The sequence below is a fragment of the Agelaius phoeniceus genome, chromosome 3, assembly GCF_051311805.1.
Source record: "Agelaius phoeniceus isolate bAgePho1 chromosome 3, bAgePho1.hap1, whole genome shotgun sequence".
Lineage (NCBI taxonomy): Eukaryota > Metazoa > Chordata > Aves > Passeriformes > Icteridae > Agelaius > Agelaius phoeniceus.
The window spans coordinates 116,210,332-116,224,800 of record NC_135267.1 but is presented as its reverse complement, the minus strand read 5'-3'; the positions used below and the strand labels follow the sequence as shown (position 1 = coordinate 116,224,800).

General features: G+C 42.7%; 1 protein-coding gene across 2 annotated transcripts in view; it reads right to left on the bottom strand.

Moving 5' to 3' along the window:
* Positions 1–215: 215 nt before the first annotated feature.
* The window catches only part of SNAP25 (synaptosome associated protein 25), a 60,544-nt gene continuing 46,290 nt past the window's right edge, over positions 216–14,469 (bottom strand). Inside the window, exons 5-8 of one of the 2 annotated variants that reach the window (XM_054629776.2) lie at positions 12,095–12,212; positions 7,930–8,055; positions 5,693–5,837; positions 216–1,534 (exon numbers count right to left, since the gene is read on the bottom strand). In XM_054629776.2, coding sequence (XP_054485751.1) covers positions 1,466–1,534; positions 5,693–5,837; positions 7,930–8,055; positions 12,095–12,212 — 458 coding nt within the window. In that variant the 3' untranslated portion in view covers positions 216–1,465. Of the gene's footprint in view, positions 1,535–5,692; positions 5,838–7,929; positions 8,056–11,839; positions 11,958–12,094; positions 12,213–14,469 lie in introns of both variants that reach the window. The other variant, XM_054629774.2, reaches the window with a different exon arrangement.

The following is a 14,469-nucleotide window of genomic DNA, read 5'->3' as shown; positions in this document are numbered from 1 at the left end:
TTAAAATAACAGTCACTTGGAATGTACCAAGTGTAATTTTTAGTGCAGTTGCTTTTCTACGGTTTTGCAAACCAAAATCTTTAGTTTCCCACGAAACACAATACAAAAGCAGTTTGTAAAGAGTCTTTAGACTTTGCACTTCCTCTCCCAGGCTATTTGCAAATAAGAAGTTGTCACTGACACATAGGGCAACAAATGGATAAAGCAAGCATGGATTCTGAGATCTATAATTTTTAATAATCTTTAAACTAGCTACAAAATGTCAATCACTTCACAAACTGACAGGAGACATAAGGAATTTTCATATTACATGCTGTAAATGATATTTATCTCACAGTTTATCTAGAGTTCATTCATTTAGGTTTTTTAATTATTTTTAATTGTCAGCTACTAAACATCTCAGCGATTTGGTGTGCATAGCTCTAGGTAAGCAACAGAGAACTGTACTGATAACAAACCACATGGGGATAGCGACTAGTAAGAGAGAGCCTTATAAAAATTACATTTCTTTGCACCATTTCATATGGTAGTTGTTTCCTCCAAAAGATAGTCTTCAAAAGCAGCAGACAAACCCAATATATTACACTTATTTCTTTTTGTCTTTGACATATTTTCAGCCAAGCTTTTATTTTGCTGGCAATGGCTAAATGGTGAGTGCCAAATCCCTCTTTTTTTCATAATTAAAAAAAATGATCATGATTAATAACTATATATATATCAACAAGAAAAAAGTGGCACAACTGCAAACTTGCTGGTATAACATAGTCCCAAAAGAGTCCGAATACTGAGCATGCTTTTGTTGTCATTGTTGGTGTGCTACTGCCATGGGAAAATTCTTGTTTAAGTAGGAGTCTAAAAGTCTATTTATTCCTCATGCATAACTGCATAAATCACATCACTTTTTAGTGCAATGCTTGTTATAGTAATATAATTTCACATTGTCTAATCATGAAATCATAACAACAGATAATGGCAATGAAGAACTGAAGACAGCAGGTTTAAGTGCTTAAACATCATGATACCCAAAGACAGGAGCATGGCAGTAGCTCTGTGGAATGTCACAGTTTTACAAGAACAATACTGTATATTTAAAGGTTAACAGCACGTTTAGCATTCCAACAGTGTTGTCATTCAGCAAACATCATTAAAAAAAGAGAAAAATGAGAAGGAAAAAAAAGGAAAGGAATCCAAAACAGAAACAAGGAAAGGAAAGGAAGAACCCCAAAAAACATCATAGTGAGCTATAGCCATCAAATCAGCACTATGTACAACCTTTGGAAAGAAAGATATCTAGAAAAAAATAATTACAAGTATCATTTTTGGAAAGCTGACAAACTACACAGGACAACATTTACAATGGGGCTGATATGTGCATGTGTGCAAACCTAGTAGATAAATACCATGATAAAAGCATGAAGGTGCTGCCCTGCTGGACAGCATTAAAAGGAAATGCACTTCTCTGCATTTAACCGCTGCCCAGCATCTTTGTTGCACGCTGGTTGGCTTCATCAATCCTGGTTTTGTTGGAATCAGCCTGGGGAAACACACAGGAAAGAGAGGGATGAGTACAGGGAAGAAAGAGAGTATGAGAGAATAAAAGAGTACAGGGAAGAATGACAGTGCTTTGTGGGCAGTTCCATAATTTTGGCTGGGTCACGGAAAAATGAAACTTGAAAATACTGGAGAGCTGCTCTTGATAGTGGTATGAGGGACCCAAAAGGAGATTACAGATTTTCTAGTTTTACTTCATGTAGCCTTCAAGCAGAGCTTTCTGTCTGTGGTCAGCTGCACTGAACTCCCGTAAATGCTGTGCCAGATCCGTAGCTGGTGCTGTTGACAGCACTGGTAGTGCTGATGGTAATGGATGACAGCATGAGGACTGGTGCTGTGCATCTGCATTTTGCTGGGGAAAAGCTTCAGAACCCTTGGAGATTCAGTGGACCCAGACTGTGGTCTAACTTAGATCATCAGATACTGGCCAAAATTAAAATTTTGGTCGCTGTAGCGACTCCTGGAGCAGAGAAGCTGGATTCGCTGATGTAGGGAATGCTGGTAAAGATAAATTTCTTTGAAAAGATCAGTCTGGATATCTTTGCTCTGCATGTGAAAGGAAGGGAATAGGTGAGAGGAATGCCAGTACTCCAAAGTTCACCAATGTAGTTGCAAGAGAGAGTAGCCTCTTTCATGGGGCAGCAGCATAAACAGGAGTTAAGAAAAGGCAGGGATTCTACTGTGATTTGAAGCAATCAAACTGCAATTTAGTCCAGCATAGACTGAGCCATTAACTGCACTGTTTTCCCTGGGGTGACACGTGCCATGATTATAAAATGCCATTAATAAAATGGCACCACCTGGGAGGTTGGGCAGTTCTCTCTGAGTGGGAAGACACTTGGGCCATGACTTTCTGTAGCTCTGCAGAAGTTCATTTTGGAGACTAAAGACACTGTTTTAGCTGAGAAAAACTGGCAAAACTCCACTCAAGCCCACGTTGCCATGCCGACTTATTCTAGCAGAGGGACTAGATAGAAAATGGTTTCAATTTTTAAAACCAGACCTGTGGGAAAGGTGAGAATTGTGTTGCTGCTTTAAAAGCATGGGCTCCAATAGCAAACTCTTTCTGTGGTTTGATGGCTGCATTTTGTTAGCTTTGATGATTGTTCCCACATCTCTGGGGTGCATCCAAATTGTACAGATTTATTTTAAATCTCCAATTTACAAAGACAGAATGGTGAAGCAACTTTCCCACATGCATTTAAGAATCCTTTAAGAATGTTTATGCTGATGTGCAATAAATCTTTCTGAAATGTCTTGGGCTTTTCTCAGTAATTGTTTTGGAAAATGCTATGTGTATTCTTAGTGCAGTAGCACGTGCCAGCTCCTCAACAAGCATAAATCAGCAAAACTACTTATTACAAGCCACACTCCTTTATTTTAGCCATGAGTTTGACCTTGTCTACCACAGTACGATTTTGTGTGCTTTTGCCAAAAGGCCACCTAAAAAGTTAATGGGTTTGGAAGCAGTTACCTTTGTCACAAAATGAGTGAATATTCATCGAACAGTGATGAAACATTGTGTTCCTGTGTCTGGTGGATGATGTTGCATTGGAGGCAGTGGGATTCTTTGTGCTGACCTTCCCACTTAGGTTAAGACAGAGTGATTTGAGACCCCTCTACTTTCTTCCCAGCCTCCTATTTATGGTAGATTTTAGGGGCAGGCCCTTTTGGTGATGGTGCTATTTCACCTACTCATCACACTGTCATTTTGGGTTTTGTCCCTTTCTCTCAGATCTGAGGAAAGGATAAAGAAAGCCTTTTATTCATTGCTGTCCTGATTACTGTGGATAGATCAGATTACATGGCTGCATTATGAGATTGCTCTGGTTTGGGTGCATGCATCCAGTATAACATAAATCCTTTAGGAGCATTTATGATGCATCCCAGGGTACCCTGGCTTAGCTTTGTGATACACCCCAACTTTTGCAAAGTGTGCCAGCCAAGGGCCTTTCTAATGATCATAACTGACCCAAAGCACAGTGCTCCAGCTGGTCAGGAAAACAACCCTGGCATTGCTGTGAGAGGGACGAGGGTCTGTTGCCATATTTCATTGCAGACTGGGTGTGTATGCAACTGAGGTTTTGCTGTTATCCAGCTAACCATTATTTCTGTCTTTTATAGAGGGTTTTGCTAATATATTGTGTTCCTTTTTCTAGTACCTCGTTACTGTATGTCCTTACTCTGAGAAATTTGACTTATTTTTCACTAAGACTGAAGACTATCTTATTTTTGTGCTGCTCTCATGACGACTCCTCTGTGTACGATGCAAATCCATCTTTCACAAATGTGTTGCTGTTCCTTAGCCAAGGGCCCTGGGTGATTTTATGAATGCATTAGCTGCCAATGTTATTTTGCCATTGCTGTACAAAATGCCAAAGTCTGTGAGAAGACCACAAGGCTGTGGAAGGCTGGTCCTTCAGCTCACTACTCTCAGCATGCACTGTTAGAGGTTTGGCCCATGTGCTTTATGTGCACAGAGGGCCTGGTCAATGTTTTCAAAATCCAGATGTTTGCAAGCCTGAGCTGGTAGGAGAACAGTAACTTGTTGGGCTTGCTGTATTTTGGGATAGGATCCTGCAGGCACGGGTAGGATGCCACTGATTTCCATCCACAGGGCATGTCTCCTGCCACTGTGACATGAGCAGGGGAGGGGGAACACAATAGTGCACGTCCTCATTGCTTTGAGAAAATAATGTATGTCATAGGCTTTCTAGTTAAAGGTACTCATGGTGTAGGCTGTATAAACTCCCTATCCCTTCTCAAAGTATAGACTCATGTGCTGCTTTCTAGTTCTTTGCATATGAATAGCAGCAGTAAATCCTTCCCCCAATGCTCCTCCTTTTCTCAGAAATATGAAATGGTGCATAATGGCATCCCAGTGATACTGTGCATTTTCCAGTACAGTCAAACACATGCAGCTTTATAAAGCAAGACTTTTGACCAACGCCAAGCCACGAGGAGGCTGCCTCTCTGTCAGGGATGATCTTCCCAGCCTTCAGACAATGTATAGTTCACCCAGTTCTCTCTGGAATCTGCCTTCAATAAGGAAAGCTCTTGGAGTGAGTCCCTCAGTGCAGTATTTTCCTTCATTTTTATTACTAGGCTCTGATTTGGTTAACTGACACAAAAAACAGGCATGGGCATCCTGCTAGTTTGAGGAGGCGTGCATGTGTAAGAAGGCTCAAGAGCACCAGCTCTACCACTTGAGGTCAGAATTAACTCTAAGCACCACATGTAAGTCCTTGGGTTAGCTCCTCAGGTTGTGTAAATCTCAACGGAAGCGGAGCATTGTGTTGGTTTTACACCAGATGAAGATCTAGCCTCTTATGTCACTTCAGCCTGCCTGTGCCTGGAGCTCTGCCAGTACCAATGCAGATGGCCTGCAGATCTTGGGATCTCAGGATGGCAGTGAGCTCCCAGCCAGGCTTGGAGGGGGCTGCTCTCTGCTTCAGAAATCTGCAGTGCAGGTCTGGCACTGGAACAGTGCTCTCTGCCTTTTTACATGGCGATTCTGCAGAACTAATGCTGAGGTTTTGTATTCCACTGTGGCCGCGTGGGGCCCAATTATGTATAAATATATATATATATACACACACACACACACACACACCCAAGAGAGCAGGTAGATCTCTGTCCTAATGTTGTTATAAGCAGCACAACAAAACTGGCTGCACTGTTACCATATGGCAAAGATTTGGGATTTTAATAAATCCCCATCCTTCTTTGAGGACTGGTCCTCCAAGCAGGTGATCTAATCCTGAGCTGCTCATGGGGTTTCTGAAGAAGGAAAAGCCCAGGAAGATTTGAAACTTTCCAGGAAGTGCCTGGGTAGTCAGATCCAAACCCCACAGTTCAGCATAGCTCAGGGCACTTGTCCTTTTTCTGAGCTATTGAAAAGGAGCCTTGATGTCTACTAAGGGGTCCCCTTGCAGCTCTGTGGCAAACTCAACAGCAAGGGTTCAACCCAGCCTGCACAGGAGGTACAGATACACAGCAGCAAGCTCTGCTTTGGCCCAAGGATTTTGAGGGAGAAGAGAGGAGCTGTTTCTGTCCCTTGTCCTTTCCAGGCCCGTTTCTCCCCTCAGAGAAGGGAAAACAGAGCCCGTTTTTGGGTCCTCACGGAAAAGGCAGCTCTTACCTTCTCCATGATCCTGTCAATCTGGCGGTTCTGTGTGTCGATCTCGTTGCCCATGTCCAAGGCCATGTGACGTAAGTTGCCAATGATGCCGCTGACCTGCTCCAGGTTCTCATCCATTTCATTTTCCCGGGCATCATTTGTTACCCTAGGAACAAAAACCCAATTCTTTAAAGCAGAGACAGGAGATTCCCCCTGAAACTGGGATTCGCCCAAAAAATCTCCACTGCATCCTCCATCGCTCGTCACCTGAGGAACAGGCTGCTGTGCTCGGCTTTGAACAAAAGGGATTAATGAGTGAAAAACCTGAAAAACCTTACATGCTTAGTTTTTGGATGTTGGGCTCAATTGTCTGGTTATCAGTGCTCTGTTTATACTGCTCGTGTCTGCTGTTGGTAGAGGTGTTGCTGTCTGAGCTTATCTGTACCACATGCTGCACCTCTCTGCAGTGATGATCCTTCCCAAAGAATGAAAGGGTTCCCCATTCACATTGTGTGTGGTTAGCATTCATGGGAGGTACTGGAAGGTGCTGGAATTACAGTGATAGCATCTCCCCTTCTTGGGCTGCAGAGGCTAATGAACGCTGTCCAGTCCTTGTATGCTTGGGGTCACAGAGATATTGGGGAAGAGGTGCTTCAGCTGTGAAAATCCTGACCTAGCATCCTATTTAATTAACTGTATTTCTGGTGAAAGACAGAAGCAGCTTCTCTCAGATTTACTGGCTTTAGTAAAGATCACTTATCCCTCATTCTTAGCACCATCTTGTGCAGTTGCTTTTTGGAAGGAAAAGCTTGTGCCTGAGCCAAGGCCCAGTTCAGCTCTCCAGTGACTGAAGAGGCAGGTGGTGACTGATGCTGGGAAAAGCAAGGTCCATGGGTGCTGCTCAGAAAATTCCTACTTTGAGCCTCTTACACAGTTTGTGTTCATGTAGGTGCCCAAAGGGTGCTCCAGGCTATTTGCAGAAAAATCACAGTGCAGTGTAACTTCCTTCACTGCTATTCTATTATCATGCCCCAGCATTCATTTTGGTGGGGCTGCCATCCAGACATTTTGAAAAAAAGTGAATGGCAGACCCATCAAACTTAAATGGCAACTCCATCCCACGCTCCAGATTGCATGACAGCATTGTTTCTATCACACTGATTTCCCTTTATCACAGCAGCCAAAGAAATAAGTGGATAATAGTTTTTGGAAAGATAATTACTTATTAAACTAGTGTCCTTAATCTTCAGAGATCAAAGCTTTGCCTACTGGTATGCTGATAGCATTGTCTGCTAAATACATTCCCCATAAGCTCTGTAATCAGTAGGTACTTTGTGCTGGATCCCTGTGTGTCGTGGGAAGTTTGCAGTGGGGCTGCCTTTAATATAGCTGTGTGCATCAAACTGGCTTTGGTTTGAGAGCCCAGGGATTCCCACTCTGTTCCTCCATAGCTGTGGCTTCCCAGCAGCTGAGGAAGGGGACATCATTCCCCATGCAGTGAGGTTTTGAGGACACTCACGAGCAGGGGAGGGGTGCACCTCTAGTTTAAAGTGTTCTTCAGGTTCTGGGCTTGGCTCGGTGCTTTGGCAGGAAGCCTGAGGCTTTTTTGTTGTTGAAAAGAAAGGGAGGGCTGCTGGATGCTTTGGTGCATCTTCTGGCAAGGATGGATTATGGGCACTACATGCCTTGAGACATAATGGCAATAAACTAGTGTTTATCTGACACTTCATTTCTGAGGCGTTTGACTAGCATCATTAGTGAGACCTGCGATAAGGCCCCCAGGACAAGTGTTCACACAGGGAGCTGGAGTGCTGAGGACAATGCTGGCTGGCCATGGCTGTCTGCACCCTCACAGTGCTGCTGTGAAATAAATAAACAGACTTCATTTCTAGTTTATTATTGCCCGCATCTGGGCAGTCTCAGAAAGAAAGGTTTGGGCTTGCGTTTTCAAGCATCTTCTGGTTCTCGGGACCAAGACCTTTCCTTCCAGGATTTCCAGCAGGGTCACCATCCTTTGCACTAGAGCTCAGGTGACCCTCAGGCCCAGAAGTCCCTGGATGCAGTAACCTTTAGGACGTGCCTTAGTCACCATCAGCCTGAATCCGAGCACTGCTTGGTGGAAAACCCTGGCTCCATCACATTACCCAGCACCTCTGAAGGAGTTAATGAGCACCACAGAGCTCATGACCATATGGAAGCAATCTAAATATATCAGTGACAAGGAAAGCAGAGAGAAAACAGTGGATAAAAAGGCTCACCTGCGGATAAAGCCACCACTGATGGCCATCTGCTCCCGTTCATCTACGACACGTGCAGGCTGGCTGGCTACAACACCATCCTGATTATTGCCCCAGGCCTTTTTGTAAGCATCGCTTGATTTAAGCCTATGCGAGAAAGATGATGAGTAACAAAGCTCCAAGTGCACAAGGACAAACGCAAAACTCTTTACCTCTCCAAGCTAAAAGCTGAATCAAGCAAATGAGTTTTCAGATAGAGGGTCATTGTTTGTATACCGATATATCATAACCCTGAATAAAAGGAGGGGGTGGGTCTTTTGCTTATTTTTTACTTTACTGCCACAACAGTGATGGTCAGAGGTTTAGTTTCCAATAGGGTGAATTGCAGTTGTCAGGTCTACAACATTGCACACAGGTTTTTGGATGTTGACTTAGTTTCCAGAATGAAGGAAAATTTAAAAAAAAAAGGAAAAAAAGAAAAAAAAAAGGAAAAAGAAGAGAAGAAATACAGATAAGTAGAAAACATTGTTTCATTTCAGTGACACATATGTTTTGACATCAAACACAGAGGACGTACTGGCAGACAGACATAAAAACAGAACTGCCAAGTATAGTGTGTACATCACATCACAGCAACACACCCTCTTAGAGAAAAACAGATTTGGCTACAATTTAACCTTTTACCATGCAAAATATTTGGCTTCTGATGATATTTTTTCAATATGTATGTGGCATAATAGGCATTAAATGCCACTGACCTTTTCCAAGGTGATTTGGGGATGATTTTATCATAGGGTTCATTAGATTTTTCAAATAATATATCGGTACTTGAAAATAGTAATCATACATCGACAGTTGATGTACAAACCTTTGTCCACAGAGACAAAAAGTAAAATAGGCAGAAGTGAAATGAGTGCAGGAGAAAATAAAAGATACAAGCAATCTAGCATCAGAAAGGGAAATTTTTCTACGTTTTTCTTCATGCACCAGCTACAGGCATGAATAAGAAGTAAAGCATTCTCACTAAGCACAGTTGCCCCACTAGTTCATCATACCCTCAATGCATCAGCAGTAACAGCCTTCACAATAAGCAAGACACAGGCAAAAAAGGATCATCACTTCCTTCAGGAGTTTTAAACCACAGGACTTCAAAAATAGCCTGGCAACTTGTTATATTTGTATTTTGTGGCAGTTACATTAACCTGCAGAGAGCCATTTTTGACTGAGCTGCCGTGGATAGAAAATTAAAATCCAGGCACCCCTAGAGTAGAAAATTGACATGTGCAGCCTATTTAGGGCTGCTGTCATTGGGGTCACCAGACAAGACTGAGCATTTTAACAGGGGAATGTAAGGATTTGGGGTCCATAGGTATATGTTTGTGATTTTATTCTGGAAATGGGTCTGTTTCCAACAAAACCACTGGGAGCTGCAAATCTCTGTGATTTCCCTGTTCCTTGATCAGCTCCAATCAGTCCTATAAACAGCCCTGTGGCTTGGATTTTGGGGGAGGAACTGAACGTGCTTCTGGGAGATTTGGGAAAGGACATGACAAACTCATCTCTGGTGTCATGTTCTCTCCATGCCCCCTGAAGCAGCTCAGTTTTAAATGAGCCTGAAGATGTGTTGTATGATCCAATATAGAATTAAAACATAGATTAAAAGAGGATCTTTCATACTCATCTGTTCTGTTGCTTATTTCCCATTAGAGTTTGTCAAGACTTAAAAATATGATGGTTGGCTTGTTTAATTTTAATTAATTTTAATTAATTTTAATTAATATACATCAGCTTTGGCATTTCTAAAATGCCTGAAAGTAATTCTCTTGCTGCAGATACATTTACAGGGTTTTGCCTTTTATTTGGACCTGTGCAACTTTGTCAGTGAGACAAAGTTTCTGTGTTTCTGTGTTTGAGGTAAATGATTTTATACACCCAGAATCTGATCTCTTGTTTTCTTGTGGACTTCCAATTAAAGTCAACACATGGAGCTTGGATCTTTCACGGTCAATAGGAGTTGTCCTTTCGAATGCAACCTGGTAAAAGTTCCATGCTGTGGGCATTTTCGATCTCCTAAGAATGTAGGATCAAGCTTTACATATTTTTAAGGCTCAGAGAACTGTACTTTCACTGTATATCAGGGTAGAGTTACATGTGAAGTGGATAATCTTTTTATAAATATATGCCATTAATCTCCCACCAGCCAGAAGAGCTTTAGGGGATCATGGTGATTCTGATGCCCAGAACTGTATGGATTTCTCTCTCTCCCACACTCCACTCCTCAGAACATCATCTTATCTATACCAGGGGGGTCCTGGCTTAGTGACTCAGGGAACAGTCTCTAAAACCATTCTTCATCCATCCTCTGAGCATTGGTTAGCAGTGCTGCTCTCTGAAATATGGCTCCAGACTGATAGGGTCAGAATGCCTTGGAGAAGGGAAGAGGCCCCTTCACAAATTCATGCCCCCTCCATCCCCTGTAGAGTCATTCTGTTCTTGCAGCATGACGCTGCAGCCGTAGCAAAGTGCCAAATGTTTTAGTGCCACGTGCCAGGTGCTAATCCCATCGCTGTCACATGTCTGGCTGTCAGTTCTGAGCTTTTACAGCTCGTACAGTGTGGGAGCTGTGAAGTTTCCGCTGCATTTATACCTGCAGCTCTTGTGCACCAGCTCCCCTGGTGCAGGACAGCAAGGGCTATGGCCTGTCAGAGCTCATAGTGCTTGCAAAAGGGGTGTATGCAGCCCTTCCCATTCCTCCTGCCCCCTCTCCCATCACACATCAAGGCTATAATTATTCTGGGCAAGATGTTTACCCCAAAAAAGTATTCAGGCCTTGGTACACAGAAGTAAAATACCGGAGGCAGTATCTTAATTCTGTCCCAAGGGAATTAACTTCAAAATAAATGTGACTGATAAGGCAAAACCCTAGCCCTGCTCTTCTGATTTTTGGCAAAATACCCCATGAACTCTATGGCAGCTCTCTTTCCTTTTGGTCTTGATAACTGGAGAAGGATCAGGCTTTGGCTGTGAACAAAGTTCACATAGAAAGGGAATTTAATACCACTGCTACACTTCTCTCTGCTTTGTCTCCTGCACGATCTCTGGCCAACCATTTAGGAATGTTTTCACTGCAACCTAGTTTCATGCCTACTCACTGCATGCTGGATTTGCCATTCCTCAAGGACTTTGGGTTGGTCCCCGGTTTCCTACACCCACATAACCGCACATCACATTTTCATTTTGCATTTAAAACAAGCTTGGCATTACTTGGAGGACGGTTTCGTTCAAGTGTGATGGCATGCAAGCAAATTCAATGCATTTCAACATTTCTGCTTAGTGTACGTGCTACCCAAACGAAAGAAATTTGGCATGTTGAGGTTTTGTCAAATTTTTTGCCTGTGGCAGGATGAAAACCATTTCAAGTTGGGTTCCAATTATGAAACGTCACATCTCTTTCAAGATCTCATCAAGGACTATTTCTGCTGAACAATGAAAAAAGCTGTGATTTTCATCCACAATTTGGATCAATGTTTAACAAGACCTCTTCTGCTTTTTTTCAGCTCTTTTGTTTATGAAACTTCTTTGTGAAAATATGTTTCAAAATTTAGAGTGTCCAGGAATAAGGTAGCCCCAAGTGTTTTTGTCCGCTGGAAAATGGACTCAGTACCACTCAGTACACTTTGTGTAAAATGTTGAAACTTTTACCATTAAAAGGTGTCAACAGTGAAGCTTTCACTGCAGTATGCCTGATTTTAATGCATCTACAGTAATTCCCAGTCAGTTGTCTATGCTATGAAATGAATGCATTTGAACCAGAATCGTTCTTTCTGCATGCCACATGCTCATCCTGTCCATGTGCCTAGCAAGGATGAGCTTCACAAGGCCTTTGGGATCAGCCTTAAGTGCTCAAAGAGATGAGGCAGGCAGCACCTACTTGTTACATGGACAGACACAAAGACCACAGAATTTTCCTAGGTCCGTCAAATTCTTTTCTGCTTCTTTCATGTCCTTATTGATTTGGTCCATTCCCTCTTCGATGCGTTCCAGTTGTTCTGATTAAACACAAGTATTTTATCCCCACAGAATGAAGCAGATGGAAAAGGACAAAGAAAAAAAAGACAAAAACTTCAGACATTCACTGTGACAAAAAACTGGACACCACATAGCAGAGCCGGTACCCAGTACCTACTTGTTACAAGGACATATGAAAAGGCCACAGCATTTCCCTAAATCTTTTAAATTTTTCTCGGCCTCCTTCATGTCTTGGTTGATATGGTTCATGCCTTCTTCAACACGATCGAGTTGTTCTGGTCAGGACAAAGGGATGACAGTGTGGAATGAATTGTATTTTTGTTTGTTTGATTTTGTCTTCAACAGAACATGAAAAATGACCATGTAGAACTGAGTTAATAATGACATTACAATGCATTAATCTGAGCTGATGCATTGCTGAAAGGATGTATGCTGCATTGGATGCTGAAGATTTTTTTTATTAGTATGGGAAGAGTAAAACAAAGGAGTAATTTATTTGAAATATATTAATATAAACAAGATGTAATGATGTAGAAAGGAAGGGTTATAAAGTTCAAGGTCCAGAAACATAATACAATACATCAACTTACTAAGACACAGTGACATCCAGGAGAAAGATAGTGTTATTATTTTGCATTTATGTATGTTAATATTAGAGAAAAGAAGGCCTTCCATGGAAAACGCTTCCGTTACTTACGCTTACAAATGCCTCAGAATTGGGTGGGTTTGGGCAGCACAACTGCTGTGGCTAGTGAGTGACAGAGCTGGTAGTTAATGGTAGTGGTAATGGAGCGAGCTGTTAGGGCTTGTGTTGAGGTACCCTCTCTTCCAGAGGCCGAGGAAACAGGCCTGTCACTTTCACTGGTGCTGGATATTGATCTCTAGCCTGAGTGTGGCCTCAGGGCTGGTTTTCTTCCCCGTGTGGGTGCTGCAAATCAGGAGTAACCTCAGTGAGCAGGAACAACTGAAACCACTCCGGGATGCTCTCTGCGAGAGGGTCACCGGCTGTGGTGCTGCTTGTCTCTGGCCCCAGGGGACCTTATGGAAACGGGCATTGGGTGAACGGCCATGTCTTCAGGGGGGTCACTTCCGCTTTGCTCCAGGACAAGCTAAGGAGCACCAGGCCCAGAAAACAGGCACATATAGACCCTATCTCTCTGCTGGCATTAAACAAAATTTGGCATATTTCCACCTAACCTGAGGGGTTTTCTTAGTGACTTGGTTTTCTAAGTGACTTGGGGGCTCAGAATAACTTAATGTGTTAATTTATTTTCACTTTTAAAGCTGGGGAAAATGTCCTAGAAGAATAGAATGCCATGACATAAAAGTGTAGGAACAGGATTCTCCACTGAGGTAAACAGATATGGATTCAATTGGATCAAGTGTCTTGTGTGGAGTCTGCAGTAGGGAGAGCATTTTATATGGGATTTACATTTTACACCATTTGTTCCCAAAGGATAGACTCAGATGCTACCCAAGACCAAAAGGGTACTTGGAGTGGCATTTCAATCCATTAAAAATTGTAACTGTACCTAACAAGGAAAAGTAAAGCAGTCCCAGTAAAATACAAACACATCCCTAGTCCCCATATGGAATAGAAAAACACTGAATTAGACTGTAGAGGAAGGAACTAAGAGTGCTGGTTATAGGAGGAATTTAATGTCATCCCTGATGTTAACTGAGTCCTATCCAGAAAAAAAAAGAAAGAAGAAGAAAAATTTTGAAGAAAAATCATATGCATATTGATGTCAGTAAAAAGCTCCTCTTAACTTCTTTGAGAACATGAAGATGCCTAATTTCTTACTTGGGTTTTTAATAACAATTGAGGTTTAGCTTTTCAAAGCTTTCTGGGGGGTTGAGAGGCCCAGTTCCCATTAAAATTAATTTTATTTAATTAATTTTAGTAGGAAACAGGAACCTCACCCCTCGAGGGCCTAGAAAATCCTGGGCTAAATTATTCAAGCTGGAATAGTTCAAGTATTGAACTTGTGTTCTTTGTTTAGTTCTTACATGACCCTGGGCTTTGAGGAGGAGAGGTGCCATGTCAGTATGGTGAGATTCATCTGCCTTTCTGCTGTCTGTTCTCATTCTCCTCAGCTGGATGGGCCTCTCTCCTGGTACCACAGGAGTTATTGTTCCCAAATCCAAGGATATATTTAGAGGATCAGAGTTACCTGGCACTGCCCTCTAAAGGGGCACACACTGTGTAAGCAAAGGACTGGGAAAGCGAGAAGGAAACCTGAGAGAGGGACTGTACATGTTCAGCCAGGTAAACTGCTGAGCAGAGAGCCAGAAAAGCGAGGCTGGATTGCCTTAATTCACATTGTAATGTAGGCTTCAGCAGAAGCTTTGGCTGGTGTCCGCAGGCACAGATAGTCACTCTCATCAGAAATGTGAGTCTGGGGCAGAAGGGGACAGCCCTCCCTGTGCTCCTGCTCCTCAGCTGAGCAGCACTTGCTCTCGCTGTGGGGAGCAGCTGTGGCACCGTGAGCTGCCTTTGGTGCTGCTCCACGCAGCGTGATGGGATTTGCT